This window comes from Oncorhynchus masou, chromosome 6 (genome assembly GCF_036934945.1).
Source record: "Oncorhynchus masou masou isolate Uvic2021 chromosome 6, UVic_Omas_1.1, whole genome shotgun sequence".
Lineage (NCBI taxonomy): Eukaryota > Metazoa > Chordata > Actinopteri > Salmoniformes > Salmonidae > Oncorhynchus > Oncorhynchus masou.
Window position 1 is genome coordinate 43,851,323 of NC_088217.1, and position 20,411 is coordinate 43,871,733.

The following is a 20,411-nucleotide window of genomic DNA, read 5'->3' on the forward strand; positions in this document are numbered from 1 at the left end:
TACTGTACAATGTATTAACTGATTTAGGTAGGCAATACATAGGCTACTGTACAATGTATTAACTGATTTAGGTAGGCAATACATAGGCTACTGTACAATGTATTAACTGATTTAGGTAGGCAATACATAGGCTACTGTACAATGTATTAACTGATTTAGGTAGGCAATACATAGGCTACTGTACAATGTATTAACTGATTTAGGTAGGCAATACATAGGCTACTGTACAATGTATTTGAATTTTTATAGGAATACAAACTCCATAATTCATCTAAAATAGCAGAATTACATTGTAAATAATATCGGCCAGTATCAGGTTCTTTTCATAAACAAACGGGAAGTAATCAACTTAAACTGCAGCGGTCAAATGATTTGTACACAGAAGCATGAAAAGAAGCTGATACTGGCCTTTATTATTTATTTATGAAATTGTAGCTTAATTAAATTGATTTGTATTATGGTGTTTCTATTCTCCCCCAAAACGAAAATACATTTGACATTATCCTATGTATTGCCCACCTAAAAATTCTGTTAACACATTTGATGTCCTTCGTAATAGAAACTACACATCCAAATGTTAGAAAGTATAATATAAACTAGATATTAGGCTACTGTGGGTGGGTAGGCTAAATGACTACAACCGAATAGGCATAATTCAAAGAATAATGATAAAGGAAACTAAAAACGCTAGGCAGAGCATGCCCAGAGCCTGTGGGTGAGCAGTACCAGAGCGAAATTGGAATCGGAGGGAAGGTTGACACCATTTTTCACCAGTCTGCTATAATTATGCTTTGCTCCTTGCTCCACACTCACCCACTTACAGTGTCTTCAGAAAGTATTCCTACCCCTTGTCTTATTCCACATTTGTGATCGACAGGCTCAAATCGGTCTAATGTAGCAACATTTGAAATTGTGTTCTGTTTTTTATGTTGGATAAAGGTAGAGACACAGAGCTACAAAATGGTATATCATACACTACAGTTGAGGAATAATGGGAAAGTCATTTTGCTTTGAAAGTTGATAAACTTGTAAACTCACTTTTGGGAAAATGGATGTTTGAATGTTTTGGTACTACTACTGGAGAGCCCTTCTTTGTCTACACCCATTCAGCATCGTTCACACCTTTCTTAAGCTTTAGCCCCACCCATCTCTTTAAGGGTTGATCTGAGCGTTCTGTACTAACAGCAGTCAAGCACCCATGCTAACTTGCTAGCTACTTCAAAAAACTAAGTGAGAGAGAACAGCTCACTGAACATTACTCACCCTAGCAGAGCTGGTTAGGCTGTTATGTTATCCAGAGTATTGGTGACTGCAACTGTGCTGTCAGATTGTCAGTTCGTAAACTCAGAACCTTTCACGTTCAGAGCGCACACTGGGCGCTTTGGCCGATGAGTAGGGTTGATCTGAACATTCTGACCTCACAACGGCAGTCAAGCACCCAAGCTAACTGGCTAATATTGGCTAGCATGCTAGCTACTTCCAGATACATAATGAGAGAACACCCCATTCTGACCATTTTACTTGCCCTAGCAGAGCTGGTTAGGCTGTTTTCATGTTATCCAGAGTGTTCGTGACTGTAACTGTGCTGCTGCCTAAAATGTAATTGCGCTTTTTTGCCGACGTTTACTGACACCGGCCATATTCAACTGGTGTTTAGCCTTCGTGAATTCATCAGTTATTATGGGCTCTGGCACACTAAGATGAGTCTTTTATTAACTTCTTGCGTCGAGCAATCCCGGATCCGGGATCCTATTTATAGCCTCAAGCTCATTAGCATAACGCAACGTTAACTATTCATGAAAATCACAAATGAAATGAAATAAATATATTTGCTCTCAAGCTTAGACTTTTGTTAACAACACTGTCATCTCAGATTTTCAAAATATGCTTTTCAACCATAGCTAAACAAGCATTTGTGTAAGAGTATTGATAGCTAGCATAGCTTTAAGCCTAGAATTTAGCCAGCAACATTTTCACAAAAAAAAGAAAATCATTCAAACAAAATCATTTACATTTGAAGAACTTCAGATGTTTTCAATGAGGAGACTCTCAATTAGAAAAGAAAATGTTCAGTTTTTCAAAAAAATATTATTTGTGTAGGACAAATCGCAAATCATTTTGTTCACGTTTGGCTATGAAAAAAAACCTGTATCCAGTTATAGCCTCAAGCTCATTAGCATAACATAACGTTAACTATTTATGAAAATCTCAAATGAAATGAAATGAATGTACTAGCTCTCAAGCTTAGCCTTTTCTTAACAACACTGTCATCTCAGATTTTTAAAATATGCTTTTGAACCATAGCAAAACAAGCATTTGTGTAAGAGTATTGATAGCTAGCGTAGCATTTAGCGTAGCATTTAGCGGGCAACATTTGCACAAAAACCAGAAAAGGATTCAAATAAAATCATTTACCGTTGAAGAACTTCGGATGTTTTCAATGAGGAGACTCTCAGTTACATAGCAAATGTTCAGTTTTTCCTGAAAGATTCTTTGTGTAGGAGAAATCGCTCCGTTTTGTACATCACGTTTGGGTACCAAAAAAAAATAAAAATTCAGTCTTCAAAACGGCGAACTGTTTTCCAAATGAACTCCATAATATCGACTGAAACACGGCAAACGCTGTTTAGAATCAATCCTCAAGGTGTTTTTCACATATCTCTTCATTGATATATCGTTCTTGAATGTCTACTTTCTCCTGTGAATCGCTTGGAAAAAGACGTGCAGTTGAAGATGACGCACCAATTTCGACGGAGGACACCGGGCGGACACCTGGCAAATGTAGTCTCTTATGGTCAATCTTCCAATGATATGCCTACAAATACGTCACAATGCTGCAGACACCTTGGGGAAACGATAGATCGGGCAAGCTCATTCCTTGCGCATTCACAGCCATATAAGGAGACAATGAAAAACAGAGCCTCAAAAATCCTGCTCATTTCCTGTTTGAAGTTTCATCTTGGTTTCGCCTGTAGCATCAGTTCTGGGGCACTCACAGACAATATCTTTGCGGTTTTGGAAACGTCAGAGTTTTCTCTTTCCAAAGCTGTCAATTGTATGCATAGTCAAGCATCTTTTTGTGACAAAATATTGCGCTTAAAACGGGCACGTTTTTTATATCCAATAATGAAATAGCGCCCCCATAGATGTAACAGGTTAAGACATGTAGCTAGCTAACTAGCTAGGTAAACAATGAACCTTAATCCCGACTCATGACGTTACTGCCCTACATGAATCTGCAGGTAGCTAACCAACCAGGTTAAATGTTAGCTAGCTTACATTAGGCTATAACTTGTGGCTCTGAGATACGAATTATAAGATCATACACCTAACATTAGTAAGTGAGCAAGAAAACTCATGTTAGCTAGCTAGCTAACAGTACACTTTAACTTGAAATGAAAAGACGTTATGTCAAAATTTTAAAGTGAAATATCTGAAAATGTAGCTAGCTAGACTAATTTACCGATGGTCTGAAAACGGAGTAGATAGCCACAGCGAATTTATCAGCTAGTATGTCTATCAACAATTGTTGCAGTGACATGGTATTGAAATGGATATTTGCATTGTGGAGTCTTTTGTTAAGACATGTAGCTAGCTAGCTTAACAATGAACCATAATCCTGACTCATGATGTTACTACCCTGCATGTACACTTTAAGTACACTTTAAATTTAAATTAAATCACATTCTGTCAAAATTAGAAATGTGTAATATCTGAAAAAATAATTAGCTAGACTATCTTAATGTATACATCATTGTTGGACGTGTCTCCTGTCTGATGCCATGTTGCCCTTAGTTTGAAGATGTAATCAGGAGACGTGTTTTCTCCATCTCCTTAGCTATCATACTCGAATTCCATTGATTTAAATCTCGGTCCTCCAGAAAGTGGAGAGCGTTCATGTAACGTTGGCCAGCAAGCCAGTCAGCGAACGTTAGCTAGCTAACAGTACACTTTAACTTGACATTAGGTTTATGCAGTTTTACTAGGCGATACATAAAAAATGTGTTAGACAGGATTACCTAGACATACTGACCAGGTCAAAAAGACAGAAGCGTGCTATTTGGCAGACCAATCCAAACTAATCTCTCAGCATGTTCAGCCCACTCATTATCTTAGCCAACCATGGCTAGTGGAAGGTTGCTGTCTTTTTCTGTGGCTAAACCAACTAGGCTTGTAATTTAACAATTTTATATTGTATTTACAGATGGCATACACATTTGTTATTAAGGCACATGAAAGTTCACATGTTCGAGAAGGAATTTTCTGCCAAAAAACACATTTTGATAAAAAAAAAGTTTACCTACAAATGGCTCTCGTGTGAAGTAGTGACCCCGCGACATACACTTAGTTTACAGAAACAGGTCACATGTTGTTATGTTACAGCCTGAATTAAAAATGGATTAAATTGGAGGGTTTTCTCACCCATATACACACAATACTCCATAATGACAAAGTGAAAACGTCTTTTTGGAAAATGTTACTAATTTATAAAAAGGAAATACTGAAATATCTCATTTACATGAGCATTTACACCCCTGAGTCAATACTTTGTAGAAACACTTTTGGCAGCTATTACAAATGTGAGGTATTCTGGGTAAGTCTCTAAACGCTATCCAAGCCTGAATTGTGCTACATTTGCTCATTATTCTTGCCAAATTATTCAAGCTCTGTCAAATTGGTTGTTGATCATTGCTAGATGTCCATTTTCAGGTCTTACCATATATTTCCAAGTAGATTTAAGTCAAGGTCACTCAGGAACATTCACTGTCTTGTTGGTAAGGAACTCCAGTGTAGATTTGGCCTTCTGTTTTATGCTACTGTCCTGCTGAAAAGGTGAATTCATCTCCCAGTGTCTGGTGGAAAGCACCAGGTTTTCCTCTGGGGTTTTGCCTATGCTTAGATCCATTCAGCTTATTTTTTATCCTGGAAAACTACCCAATCCTTCATTATTCCAAGCATACCCATAACATGATGCAGCCACCACATTACTTGAAAATATGGAGACTGGTATTCAGTAAGGTGTTAAATTCGATTTTCCACCAACATAACACTTTGTATTTTGGACAAAAAGTTAATTACTTAAAAAAAAACAATTGTTACCACATTTTTTGCAGTATTACTTTAGTGCCTTGTTGTAAACAGGAAGCAAGTTTTGGAATATTTGTATTCTACATAGGCTTCCTTCTTTTCACTCTGTCAATTAGTATTGGGGATTAACTACAACGTTGTTCATCCATCCTCAGTTTTTTCATGTCACAGCCATTATACTCTGTAACTGTTGTAAAGTCACCAATGGCCTCATGGTGAAATCCCTGAGAAGTTGACTTAGAAAGGAAGCCTCTATCTTTTAGTGATGTTGTGTATTGATACACCATCCAAAGGCAGAGTTCATCTGTCCATTGTCTGTGTTCTTTTGCCCATCTTAATCTTTTATTTTTATTGGCCAGTCTGAGATATGGCTTTTTCTTTGCAACTCTGCCTAGAAGGCCAGCATCCCGGAGTCGTCTCTTCACTGGTGACGTTGAGACTGGTGTTTTGCAGGGTACTATTTAATGAAGCTGCAAAAACTGTCTAGTTTCTCAAACTAGACACTCTAATGTACTTGTCCTCTTGCTCAGTTTTGCACCGCGGCCTCCCACTCTTCTTTCTATTCTAGTTAGAGCCAGTTTGCGCTGTTCTGTGAAGGGAGTAGTACACAGCGTTGTACGAGATCTTCAGTTTCTTGGCATTTTCTCGCATGGAATAGCATTCATTTCTCAGAACAAGAATAGACTGACGAGTTTCAGAAGAAAGTATTTGTTTCTGTCAGGATTTGGCCAGGGTTGTTCCGGGTTTTGGTCACTAGATGCCCCCATTGTGCTTTTTGACCTTATGTTTTTTCCCTTGTTCCCCATTATTATTTGCACCTGTGCCTCGTTTCCCCTGATTGTATTTAAACCCTTAGTTTCCCTCAGTTCTGTGCTCTGTGTTTGTATGTTAGCACCCAGCCCTAGTGTTCTGTGTATTCTTGTCGATTCCGGTGGATGCTCTTGTGGAATTCTGTTTTTGTTTTTGAGTATCTCTTGAGGCTTTTTGTGCTATTCCTACCACCTTTTGGATTTGCCATTTTTGTATTGAAGGACTTCTCCTTTTTACTTTATTAAATACACCGTCTTAAGTACTGCTGTGTCTGCCTCATCTTCTGGGTTCTGCTGACTATTCGTGGCTCAGTTGGTTAAGTGACTGTTTCTCACTCCGGAGACCCAGGTTTGTAACCGGGTCCTGACAGAAACACAGAGCCAAAAATGAACCCAGAGGCAGCCAGTTCCCAGGACCTTTTTGCCATGCTGTCCCACCACCAGGAGACTGTCCAACGCCACGAAGCCGCCCTGGTTCAGCAAGAGGCCTTAATGGCTAGACATTCTCATCTTCTGTTGGAGATGCTGACTTCCATTAAGCAAATATCTGATCGTCTTACCCCGGCAACAGTTCCCGTCCCAGTACCTCAGATTCACGTACCCATGGCAGTTAACCCCCTGGCTGAACCTCGTCTTCCACCTCCCCAACGGTTCTCAGGTGATACAAGTGCTTGTAAAGGGTTTCTCACCCAATGTTCTCTCTCCTTTGAGCTACAACCCTCGTCGTTTCCCACCGACCGGTCTAAGATCGCTTATATCATCACCCTGCTGTCGGAAAAAGCCCTGGCCTGGGCTACTGCTGTGTGGGATGCCCATAGTTCCTGCTGTGCCAGCTACTCTGCCTTTGCTGAGGAATTCAAACGAGTGTTTCAAGGCCCAAGCAGTGGTTCTGACTCAGCCAAACAGCTCCTGACTCTCCACCAAGGTTGGCGCAGCGTGACGGACTATGCCATCCAGTTCCGCACGGTGGCAGCAGCAAGTGAATGGAACAACGAGGCGCTCACGGTGTGCTTTCTGAAAGGCCTTTCCGACACTATCCAAGATGAACTGGCCACTCGGGAACCACCGGACAATCTCGAGTCCCTGATCAAGTTGGCCTCACGCATTGACCAGCGTCTGAGAGAGAGAGAGAACTCAACCGTAGACCTCTAGCCCCTATCAGTCCCAGCTCCGAGTCCCCACCTTTATCCTCGCTGGCTCCATCGGACTGTTTGTCACTCCGGAGACCCAGGTTCGTAACCGGGTCCTGACAGTTTCTGGCCATTTGGAACCTGTAATCAAACCCACAAATGCTGATGCTCCAGATACTCAACTAGTCTAAAGAAGGCCCGTTTTATTACTTCTTTAATCAGAACAACAGTTTTCAGCAGTGCTAACATAATTGCAAAAGGGGTTTCTAATGATCAATTAGGCTTTTAAAATGATAAACTTGGATTAGCTAACACAACGTGCTATTGGAACGCAGGAGTGATGGTTGCTGATGATGGGAAAAAAATGTGCCTTTCTTTCAAGAACAAGGACATTTCTAAGTGACCCAAAACTTTTGAATGGTAGTGTATGTCACAAGCACAGGATACAGAAGGTGTAAATGGTACTATGAAATGGTTACTTGCATAGTGGAGTCTTTTATTTAGACATGTAGCTAGCTTGCTAAACATAATGCTAAACTCATTGCTAAACTCATAATGTTACTACCCTGTGTGAATCTGCAGGTAGCTAATCAACTAGGGTAAAATGTTAGCTAGCCAGCTAACATAAGGCTATACCTAATAAAAAATTAAAAAATATTTTTTATTTCACCTTTATTTAACCAGGTAGGCTAGTTGAGTTGAGAACAAGTTCTCATTTACAACTGCGACCTGGCCAAGATAAAGCATAGCAGTGTGAACAGACAACAACACAGAGTTACACATGGAGTAAACAATAAACAAGTCAATAACACAGTCGAAAAAAATAGTCTATATACATTGTGTGCAAAAGGCATGAGGAGGTAGTTGAATAATTACAATTTAGCAGATTAACACTGGAGTGATGAATGATCAGATGGTCATGTGCAGGAAGATATACTGGTGTGCAAAAGAGCAGAAAAGTAAATAAATAAAAAAACAGTATAGGGATGAGGTAGGTAAATTGGGTGGGCTATTTACCGATAGACTATGTACACCTGCAGCGATCGGTTAGCTGCTCAGATAGCAGATGTTTAAAGTTGGTGAGAGAGATAAAAGTCTCCAACTTCAGCGATTTTTGCAATTCGTTCCAGTCACAGGCAGCAGAGAACTGGAAGGAAAGGCGGACAAATGAGGTGTTGGCTTTAGGGATGATCAGTGAGATACACCTGTTGGAGCGTGTGCTACGGGTGGGTGTTGCCATCGTGACCAGTGAACTGAGATAAGGCGAAGCTTTACCTAGCATGGACTTGTAAATGACCTGGAGCCAGTGGGTCTTGCGACGAATATGTAGCGAGGACCAGCCGACTAGAGCATACAGGTCACAGTGGTGGGTGGTACAAGGTGCTTTAGTAACAAAACGGATGGCACTGTGATAAACTGCATCCAGTTTGCTGAGTAGATTATTGGAAGCTATTTTGTAGATGACATCGCCGAAGTCAAGGATTGGTAGGATAGTCAGTTTTACTAGGGTAAATTTGGCGGCGTGAGTGAAGGAGGCTTTGTTGCGGAATAGAAAGCCGACTCTAGATTTGATTTTAGATTGGAGATGTTTGATATGAGTCTGGAAGGAGAGTTTACAGTCTAGCCAGACACCTAGGTACTTATAGATGTCCACATATTCTAGGTCGGAAGCATCCAGGGTGGTGATGCTAGTCGGGCGTGCGGGTGCATGCAGCGAACGGTTGAAAAGCATGCATTTGGTTTTACTAGCGTTTAAGAGCAGTTGGAGGCCATGGAAGGAGTGTTGTATGGCATTGAAGCTCGTTTGGAGGTTAGATAGCACAGTGTCCAAGGAAGGGCCAGAAGTATACAGAATGGTGTCGTCTGTGTAGTGGTGAATCAGCAAATCGTCCGCAGCAAGAGCAACATTATTGATATATACAGAGAAAAGAGTCGGCCCGAGAATTTTTTTTAATTTTTTTTTTATTTCACCTTTATTTAACCAGGTAGGCTAGTTGAGAACAAGTTCTCATTTGCAACTGCGACCTGGCCAAGATAAAGCTTAGCAGTGTGAACAGACAACACAGAGTTACACATGGAGTAAACAATTAACAAGTCAATAACACAGTACAAAAAAGGAGAGTCTATATACATTGTGTGCAAAAGGCATGAGGAGGTAGGCGAATAATTACAATTTTGCAGATTAGCACTGGAGTGATAAATGATCAGATGGTCATGTACAGGTAGAGATACTGGTGTGCAAAAGAGCAGAAAAGTAAATAAATAAAAACAGTGTGGGGATGAGGTAGGTGAAAATGGGTGGGTTATTTACCAATAGACTATGTACAGCTGCAGCGATCGGTTAGCTGCTCAGATAGCACATGTTTGAAGTTAGTGAGGGAGATAAAAGTCTCCAACTTCAGGGATTTTGCAATTCGTTCCAGTCACAGGCAGCAGAGTACTGGAACGAAAGGCGGCCAAATGAGGTGTTGGCTTTAGGGATGATCAGTGAGATACACCTGCTGGAGCGCGTGCTACGGATGGGTGTTGCCATCGTGACCAGTGAACTGAGATAAGGCGGAGCTTTACCTAGCATGGATTTGTAGATGACCTGGAGCCAGTGGGTCTGGCGACGAATATGTAGCGAGGGCCAGCCGACTAGAGCATACAAGTCGCAGTGGTGGGTGGTATAAGGTGCTTTAGTGACAAAACGGATGGCACTGTGATAAACTGCATCCAGTTTGCTGAGTGGAGTGTTGGAGGCAATTTTGTAGATGACATCGCCGAAGTCGAGGATCGGTAGGATAGTCAGTTGTACTAGGGTAAGTTTGGCGGCGTGAGTGAAGGAGGCTTTGTTGCGGAATAGAAAGCCGACTCTTGATTTGATTTTCGATTGGAGATGTTTGATATGAGTCTGGAAGGAGAGTTTACAGTCTAGCCAGACACCTAGGTACTTATAGGTGTCCACATATTCAAGGTCGGAACCATCCAGGGTGGTGATGCTCGTCGGGCATGCGGGTGCAGGCAACGATCGTTTGAAAAGCATGCATTTGGTTTTACTAGCGTTTAAGAGCAGTTGGAGGCCACGGAAGGAGTGTTGTATGGCATTGAAGCTCGTTTGGAGGTTAGATAGCACAGTGTCCAAGGACGGGCCGGAAGTATATAGAATGGTGTCGTCTGCGTAGAGGTGGATCAGGGAATCGCCCGCAGCAAGAGCAACATCATTGATATATACAGAGAAAAGAGTCGGCCCGAGAATTGAGCCCTGTGGCACCCCCATAGAGACTGCCAGAGGACCGGACAGCATGCCCTCCGATTTGACACACTGAACTCTGTCTGCAAAGTAATTGGTGAACCAGGCAAGGCAGTCATCCGAAAAACCGAGGCTACTGAGTCTGCCGATAAGAATATGGTGATTGACAGAGTCGAAAGCCTTGGCAAGGTCGATGAAGACGGCTGCACAGCACTGTCTTTTATCGATGGCGGTTATGATATCGTTTAGTACCTTGAGTGTGGCTGAGGTGCACCCGTGACCGGCTCGGAAACCAGATTGCACAGCGGAGAAGGTACGGTGGGATTCGAGATGGTCAGTGACCTGTTTGTTGACTTGGCTTTCGAAGACCTTAGATAGGCAGGGCAGGATGGATATAGGTCTGTAACAGTTTGGGTCCAGGGTGTCTCCCCCTTTGAAGAGGGGGATGACTGCGGCAGCTTTCCAATCCTTGGGGATCTCAGACGATATGAGAGAGAGGTTGAACAGGCTGGTAATAGGGGTTGCGACAATGGCGGCGGATAGTTTCAGAAATAGAGGGTCCAGATTGTCAAGCCCAGCTGATTTGTACGGGTCCAGGTTTTGCAGCTCTTTCAGAACATCTGCTATCTGGATTTGGGTAAAGGAGAACCTGGAAGGGCTTGGGCGAGAAGCTGCGGTGGGGGCGGAGCTGTTGGCCGATGTTGGAGTAGCCAGGCGGAAGGCATGGCCAGCCGTTGAGAAATGCTTGTTGAAGTTTTCGATAATCATGGATTTATCGGTGGTGACCGTGTTATCTAGCCTCAATGCAGTGGGCAGCTGGGAGGAGGTGCTCTTGTTCTCCATGGACTTCACAGTGTCCCAGAACTTTTTGGAGTTGGGGCTACAGGATGCAAACTTCTGCCTGAAGAAGCTGGCCTTAGCTTTCCTGACTGACTGCGTGTATTGGTTCCTGACTTCCCTGAACAGTTGCATATCGCGGGGACTATTCGATGCTATTGCAGTCCGCCACAGGATGTTTTTGTGCTGGTCGAGGGCAGTCATGTCTGGAGTGAATCAAGGGCTATATCTGTTCTTAGTTCTGCATTTATTTAACAGAGCATGCTTATCTAAGATGGTGAGGAAGTTACTTTTAAAGAATGACCAGGCATCCTCAACTGACGGGATGAGGTCAATATCCTTCCAGGATACCCGGACCAGGACGTTTAGAAAGGTCTGCTCGCAGAAGTGTTTTAGGGAGTGTTTGACAGTGATGAGGGGTGGTCGTTTGACTGCGGGCCTGTAGTGGATACAGGCAATGAGGCAGTGATCACTGAGATCCTGATTGAAGACAGCGGAGGTGTATTTGGAGGGCCAGTTGGTCAGGATGATGTCTATGAGGGTGCCCTTGTTTACAGATTTAGGGTTGTACCTGGTGGTAATAATGCTAATGGCTCTAAAATACAAATAATATTACTACACAGATCATACACGTAATGTTAGCTAGCGAGCCAGACTGCTAACATTAGCTAGCTAGCTAACAGTAAGCTTTAACTTGCATGAAAATGACTTTCTGACAAAACTAGAAACATAAAGATCTTAAAATGTTGCTAGCTAGACTCTTTTACAAGGATTAATGCTTCTCCCTCTCTGTCACAGAGGCCATGGTTGCCCTTATTTTGAAGATGTAATCCAGAGACAGGTGTTTTATAAAAAAAGCTTGTGTGTTCTCTTTTTAACTCAGATCTTTTTTCCATGTCCTTTGCTGTCATACTCTGCTTCCACCGGGCGTTCCACTGATTTCAAAACTTGGTCCTGCAGAAAGTGGAGAGCAAAACCTTTGAAGTTCTTTGTGAAATCTTTCAAAAAAGACACGTTAGAAAGGATTACCTACACATACTGAGCAGGTCATGTTATAGACTGACGCATGCTACATGGCAGACCAATCCAAAGTCATCTCTCGGCATATCCAGCCCATCCATTATTTCAGCCAATCATGGCTACCGGGAAGGTTCCAGTCTTTTTCCATGGCTAAACCAACTAAGCTCATAATTTAACAATTGTATTTGTATTTACAGATGGAATTCAAGTTTGTAATTAATTAAGGAACATGAAAGTTCACATGTTCCAGAAGGCATTTCTGCCAAAAAACACATTTTTATCAAAAAAAAATTCACCTGTGAAGTAGTGACACGCGACATACGCCTACTTTCCTAAAACAAGTCACAATTTTGGTTTTCTGGGGGGGCGTTCTGTTATCTCTGCATTGACAGACAAAAACAGTGCTTTTGTCTCCATGTCTGAACTGGACAGATTTAGTGACAGGGGAGATGGTAGTCCGCACACCCCTGTCCCCCAAAGTGTCAAAACACAAAGCTCCTTCTCTTTCCAGTGAGTTTTCTCTTCATCTGATGTTGCCATAGGATATTCATACTGGAATGTGCATATGCGTGGGTGAAAAACATTACACACCATGCAGCACACATCCAAGCCTACCTTACTACTGCTTTCAAACTTGGGTTTCTTTGCTTTTTAATCATGAGTGGTTAATTCATTACTGTGAATAATGACTCTGATCTGTAAGCTTCCATTTCTCATCTCTTCTCTCTCTTCATATTCCAGCGCTCCTTCGTTAGTGGGGTTTTAATTGGCCGTTGGGCTAAGCTGAAAACAATGAAGAATTGATTTCCTTAAACATAATCACCTAAACCAGTCGCCTAATGACTGCTGTCACTGTGGGCACCGAGAAGAAAAATGACCAGTCGATGCTCTCATTGATGCCCTTCACCTCATCCCACCAAAGGGTAGAAAGCAGAACCACCTACCCCATCTTACCTGTTTGAATTAACCCTTCTAGCTGTGTGACAGCCTGTGTACAGTTCATCAATCAAACACACATGCACGCGCGCCTGCACACATACATGTACAGTGCACCTTGTTTACATTCACATACACAAAGACAAATACACAGACACACACACAAATGTGCACACACAGGCCAGGAACAGATACACACACTCACAGGCATGCAGCACACAGGCATGCAGCACACAGGCATGCATCACACAGGCATGCAGCACACAGACATGCAGCACACAGGCATGCAGCACACAGGCATGCATCACACAGGCATGCAGCACACAGACATGCAGCACACAGACATGCAGCACACAGGCATGCAAGCACACACACACAAACAGAATAGACATGTATTAGCCCCATGCTGACATGGTCCAAGTGAGCTTAGGTGTACTGTATGTGGACAGCATAATGTACTGTCCAAGTGCCCATTTGTCCTCTGCATATCACTCCCCTCTGGCCCCATGGTGTCCGATCAGGTCTATTGTACTGCTCCCATTCTCTGTCTGCACAGATGGTACTGAGTTAACTGCTCTAATGTCCACCTGGCTGATGGCTGGACATAGAGCTGCTTATCTCACCCCAGGGTCTGGAGCTAAATAACACACACATGCGTGCGCATACACGTACACATACACACATGCGTGCACACACAGGCACGCACACACAATCACAAACACGCATGCATTCTGATACATATACACACAGGCATGCCCAAATGCAAGAACACACACACGCACATACACAAACACACAGACACACACACGCAAGTCCTATGTTTTGATCAAATATCCCATATGGAGGTGAGATAGAAGAGATGAGTTTGGAAGAAGAGATGATACCATATTCTTTGAATGTCCTTTGAAATTCATTTCATACAGATATCCAATCTTAATTTGACCAGTTTCTCACATCAGAAAAATAATTCTACAGCAACAGGACATGTGAATTATATGGATTATAAATAATGGACATATTTGCAGGAGTTGATACATTTTTCATTTTGGCAAATCAAGTCTGACATATTTAAGTGGAATTTACAAACTTGAGAAGCCTTTTTAAACCTTGAAAATGCTCTGTGACAACAGAGTGATCAAATGAAGAGGGGACACCGGTACATGTTCATCACATCGGTTTGCATTTCTTATTGACAGAATAATTGATTCCTCATAGCAATGCATTTTCAGAATTTAGGAGTCTGATGGAATCATTGTGGTTTTTGACCAACATCGACAAAAGGCCAGGGGGTATGATAAATATTCCCTAAGTAGTCAGGACTTGAAGGTGGGCATTTTGTGAGGGCTGCCTCTACAACAGGCTTGAAAGCATGTCTCCAGGCAGGAAACTACCAGTAAAATATTGAATAAATCCAACATATTGTGAGTTTTGGGGTTTAAATATAGTGCACTCAAGGGATTCTTTCCTCACTTTTATGGTTTATGTTATGCCTCATGGCCGTTATACTGTATCAAAAACTAAGCTTGTGGAGAGTGACATTAATTCTGCAGGACAGCGGTGGCCAACATAACTGCAAATGTACTCCTTTTAATCCCAGTCTTCTCTGCCTGTGGTCTGGGCATGGCAGACCTTGATGAAAATGTGAAAAGAAAAGTGTTACCAAGCTCAGTTCAGATATTTTTTTCAAGATCCAGCAACTTCAAACGTTGACACAGTCATCCTCCAATAAGACAACATAACGATTTTACCAGCATGTTTAAAATGCAATACCACCATGAAGAAAATCACACTGCTACAAAAAGAGGACAAGTTCTTTGGCTCCCTTTTACCTATTCTCCCTTTGATCATCCCTCTCTCCTCTCCTCTGTGAGCTTCAGTTTAATTGTTGGACGATGGTGTCTGTGGTGACGGCTGTCAGAGGAAGATGAAGAGTTTTTCCTGGGGCGTGAGGAGAGGGCCACACGGTGATGGAGGGCCCCTCTCCAGCAGCTCCGCTGGCTGCATTAGCACGCCACTTTATAACTATGTGAAAGGGGCACTTCCAGTGGCTCCCTCATTACTCACCGGCCCAGTCGGTGCTCTGGCAGGCCCCTGCCCTCTCTCTCACTATCCATCCTCTCTCTCCATTCTCCTCTCTCCATTTTATGGAGAGGAGGGATGTCCCTAGGCTCCATCAGCCCCTCGCTCCCCAGGGTGATCCCTATTGTTACTTTGACCCATCAGTGGCACATTTCTCCTCCACATTATTTTGACACCCTCTTTTGTCAGAACGAGGTCCATTGTGCTGCAGTTGTTGTAAATGATGTCACCTCTGTAGAAGAGCCATTGTTAGTGGAGGCTGGTTTAACCCAGTCAGCCTGGTTAAGGCCTGGTGTGTGTTGTAATAATGAGATTTAATTGCTCCGTTTCTCCAGGCCTTCACTCCTGAACCTACTGGAACAGATGATTATCATATGCAGGCTCTCAGGGATGCAAGGAGAGCCACATTAATGCAAGAGCAGAGCATGATTTCCTCATCAGGGAGGGATTTGTAATGGTTTGAGAAACCCTGAGAGTCAAATTAGAATCATCTAAATGCCTCTACGGGCAATTTGCAGCGCATGCTGTGGTGAAGAGGATAACATAGTAATTGCATGTTATGTGCCTTACATTTATTTTCAGTAGTATTTTTACAATGTGTACTATGTGATTATATGAACTCATGATTTAATTAAGTTCATGTGGTTATAAACAACAGAAAGGTATTTACCCTCAGATAAATGTAGCCATTTAAAAAGATGGAGTGAGTAACCATAGAAGCTAATTAAAAGAAGCATTATGGGCCTATTAAGTACAATGTATTTTTATAGCACACCGTCAAATTTGTTCTATATAGAATTCACATCAGGGATCTATTTAATTTCTAACACCATTTTGTACATATACCAAACATCATCGAACATCAACCCTACTCTTGACGTTGTAGTATATGTTCCACAGTAATTAACCAACCAAACTCCTCAGTTCCATGTGTCGGCTAACCACGTGTCTCTGTCCCTCTGTGTGTGTCCTCAGAAGGAGGGACGTGTGAGGTGATCGCAGCCCACCGGTGCTGTAATAAGAACCGTATTGAGGAGCGCTCCCAGACCGTCAAGTGCTCCTGTCTACCGGGAAAGGTGGCCGGGACGACACGCAACAAACCCTCTTGTGTGGATGGTAAGGACATGTTCATAGCATGTTTTTCACTTTTTAATATCACATATGGCTTAATATTCTCAAAAGAAGTAGTTCTCTAAATGTAGTGTAGCGGTACTTTTTTTTACAATAATTTATCGCTAATTGTAATTACAATATTGCTTTTACATACTTTTGAATGAGACTGGCACACGTTGAGGTGTTTCAACAGCTTTCTTCCTAATGTGGCTCATTCTTACATGATTAGGGTTACAAAGCTACTGGCATTTTACCCACGTTACTGGAATTTTCAGTCATTTTAGTAATTAACTGAAAATCTATGGCAGAAATGTAGGTAATTTATACTTGAATAACTTTCAAAAAATGTAGTCATATATAGTATTTATTTTCATATCTCGTCCATATTGTCCATGTAGATACACCATATTGTTCAAGATAAAATAGTCTAATTAATGAAAGGACAAAGGCACTATTTTCAATTACCTTTGCAACTTGTCCAACTATTGACATTTTTCACAACTGTCACCAGTTTGACGCCACAACATTTACAACAAGTACATATTGACATAGTAAAATAAATCAGTGTAAAAAAATGCTATGCTGAAATCCTTGATGTTTTATATTTACGATAATGTTTTACAGCTTTTTCATCCCATTTTATTAATTAAAAATAATGTTATTGAATCATTTCATATAGTTTACATGTGATAAGGCCACACTGTCAGACATATGTGTATAGGTGGCAGGGAAGTCAGGCGCAGGAGAGTCAAACGGACTGTAAAATGAAGTCTTTTAATAATGTCCAAGTAACATGCTCCATAACACTAAATAGAAAAAATGAATATAAATAAATATGGGTACGAAGACCCGTCGCGCACCTATACAAATATCACTACACTGACGATAAACAATCTCTGACAAAGACATGAGGGGAAACAGAGGGTTAAATACACAACAGGTAATGAATGGGATTGAAAACAGGTGTGGAAAGACAAGACAAAACCAATGGAAAATGAAAAATGGATCAATGATGGCTAGAAGACCGGTGACGTCGAACGCCGAGCACTGCCCGAACAAGGAGAGGCAACGACTTCGGTAGAAGTCGTGACAGTACCCTCCCCCTGACGCGCGGCTCCAGCCGCGCGTCGACACCGGCCTCGGGGACGACCCGGAGGGCGAGGTGCAGGGCGATCCGGATGGAGACGGTGGAATTCTGATAACATGGAAGGATCTAACACGTCCTCCACCGGAACCCAGCATCTCTCCTCCGGCCCGTAACCCTCCCAGTCCACGAGGTACTGAAGGCCCCTCGCCCAACATCTCGAATCAAAAATGGATCGAACAGAGTACGCCGGGACCCCCTCGATGTCTAGAGGAGGCAGAGGAACATCACGCACTTCAGCCTCCTGGAGCGGGCCAGCCACCACTGGCCTGAGGAGAGACACATAGAACGAGGGGTTAATACGGTAATTAGTGGGCAGTTGTAACCTATAACATACCTCATTCACTCTCCTCAGGACTTTAAACGGCCCCACAAACCGCGGACCCAGCTTCCGGCAGAGCAGGCGGAGGGGCAGGTTTCGGGTCGAGAGCCAGACCCTGTCTCCTGGTGCGAACACTGGGGCCTCACTGTGGCGACGGTCTGCGCCAATTTTCTGGCGCCTTATGGCACGCTGAAGGTGGACTTGGTCTGCGTCCCAGGTTTCCTCAGCGCGCCGAAACCAATTGTCCACTGCAGGAGCCTCGGTCTGGCTCTGATGCCAAGGAGCCAGAACCGGCTGATACCCTAATACACATTGAAAAGGAGTAAGGTTAGTGGAGGAGTGACGTAGCGAGTTCTAAGCCATCTCTGCCCAGGGCACAAACTTCGCCGACTCCCCCGGCCGATCCTGGCAATAAGACCGCAGAAACCTACCCACATCCTGGTTAACTCTCTCCACCTGCCCATTACTCTCGGGGTGAAAACCTGAGGTAAGACTAACCGAGATCCCCAGACGCTCCATGAACGCCTTCCAGAGCCTTGATGTGAACTGGGGACCTCGGTCAGACACTATATCCTCAGGCACCCGATAGTGCCGGAAAACGTGTGTAAACAGGGCCTCTGCAGTTTGTAAGGCCGTAGGGAGACCGGGCAAAGGGAGGAGACAACAGGACTTTAAAAACCGATCCACAATGACCAGGATCGTGGTGTAACCCTGTGAAGGTGGAAGATCAGTCAAAAAATCCACCGACAGGTGCGACCAGGGCCGTTGAGGAACGGGTAGAGGTTGTAGCTTACCTCTGGGCAGGTGTCTAGGAGCCTTGCACTGGGCGCACACCAAGCAGGAAGAAACATAAATCCTCACGTCCTTAGCTAAAGTGGGCCACCAGTACCTCCCATCAAGGCAGGGCATCGTCCGACCTATCCCAGGATGACCAGAGGAGGGTGACGTGTGAGCCCAATAGATCAATCGGTCGCGGACAGCAGACGAAACGTACAGACGACCAGCTGGACACTCAGGGGGAGAGGGCTCTGCACGTGACGCCCGCTCAATGTCCGCGTCCAGCTCCCACCACACTACAGGCGCCACCAGACACGAAGCTGGGAGTATGGGAGTGGGATCCATGGATCGCTCCTCTGTGTCATACAGCCGAGACAATGCGTCTGTCTTAATGTTCTGGGAGCCTGGTCTGTAAGAAAGAGTAAACACAAAACGAGTGAAAAACATGGCCCACCTTGCCTGGCGAAGATTCAATCTCTTTGCCTGCCGGATGTACTCCAGATTGCGGTGGTCAGTCCAGATGAGAAAAGGGTGTTTAGCCCCCTCAAGCCAATGCCTCCACACCTTCAAGGCTTCTATGACAGCTAACAGCTCTCGGTTCCCCACATCATAGTTTCGCTCCGCCGGGCTGAGCTTCTTCGAAAAGAAAGCACAGGGGCGAAGCTTCAGTGGTGTACCTGAACGCTGAGAGAGCACTGCTCCTATCCCAGCTTCGGATGCGTCCACCTCCACTGTGAATGGCAAAGAGGGATCCGGATGAACCAACACAGGCACAGAGGTAAACAGAGTCTTCAGGTGCCCAAAAGCCCTGTTCGCCTCAGCCGACCACTGCAAGCGCACCGGGCCCCCCTTTAGCAGTGAGGTCATGGGAGCAGCCACCTGACCAAAACCCCGGATAAACCTCCGGTAGTAATTGGCAAACCCGAAAAAACGCTGCAACTCCTTTACCGTGGTTGGAGTCGGCCAATTACGCACGGCTGTAATGCGGTCGCTCTCCATCTCCACTCCTGAAGTGGAAATCTGATGCCCTAGGAAGGAGATGGATTGTTGGAAGAACAAGCATTTCTCAGCCTTGACATATAGATCATGCTCCAACAAGCACCCTGCGCACCAGGGACACATGCTCGGCGCGTGTAGCAGAGTATATCAGAAAATCATCGATATACACCACTACACCCTGCCCGTGCAGGTCCCTGAAGATCTCATCTACAAATGATTGGAAAACTGATGGAGCATTCATCAACCCATATGGCATGACAAGGTACTCATAATGACCTGAGGTGGTGCTAAATGCCGTCTTCCACTCATCACCCTTCCGAATACGCACCAGATTGTACGCACTCCTGAGATCCAATTTTGTGAAAAAATGTGCCCCGTGCATTAACTCAATAACCGTATTGATCAGAGGTAGCGGGTAACTATATTTCACTGTGATTTTATTAAGACCTCGATAATCAATGCACGGGCGTAAACCGCCATCCTTTTTTTTCACAAAAAAGAAACTCGAAGAGACGGGTGAAATGGATGTCTGAATGAACCCCTGATGCAGGGATTCAGAGACATATGTCTCCATAGCCTCCGTCTCTGCTTGCGACAGGGGATACACGTGACTCTTGGGATATGCAGCGTCTACCAGGAGATCTATCGCACAATCCCCCCGTCGATGGGGTGGTAATTGAGTCGCCTTCTTTTTACAGAAGGCAAGAGTCAAATCGGCATATTCGGGGGGAATGCGCACGGTGGAGACCTGGTCTGGACTTTCCACCGTAGTAGCACCAACGGAAACCCCTAAACACCTACCTGAGCATTCTCGCGACCACCCCGTGAGAGCCCTCTGTGGCCAAGAAACGGTGGGGTTATGGCAAGCTAACCAGGGTAGGCCTAGCACCACAGAATACACAGGAGAATCAATAAGGAAAAGACT

General features: G+C 43.8%; 1 protein-coding gene across 2 annotated transcripts in view; it reads left to right on the forward strand.

Moving 5' to 3' along the window:
* LOC135541122 (chemokine-like protein TAFA-1) overlaps positions 1-20,411 on the forward strand; it is a 281,395-nt gene that overhangs the window by 230,104 nt on the left and 30,880 nt on the right. For both annotated transcript variants that reach the window (XR_010455923.1, XM_064967239.1), the window contains exon 3: positions 16,107-16,247. Coding sequence is in view for 1 of the 2 variants with exons in the window: in XM_064967239.1 (XP_064823311.1) it covers positions 16,107-16,247 (141 nt within the window). In the remaining variant the exon portion in view is untranslated. The remainder of the gene's footprint in view (positions 1-16,106; positions 16,248-20,411) is intronic.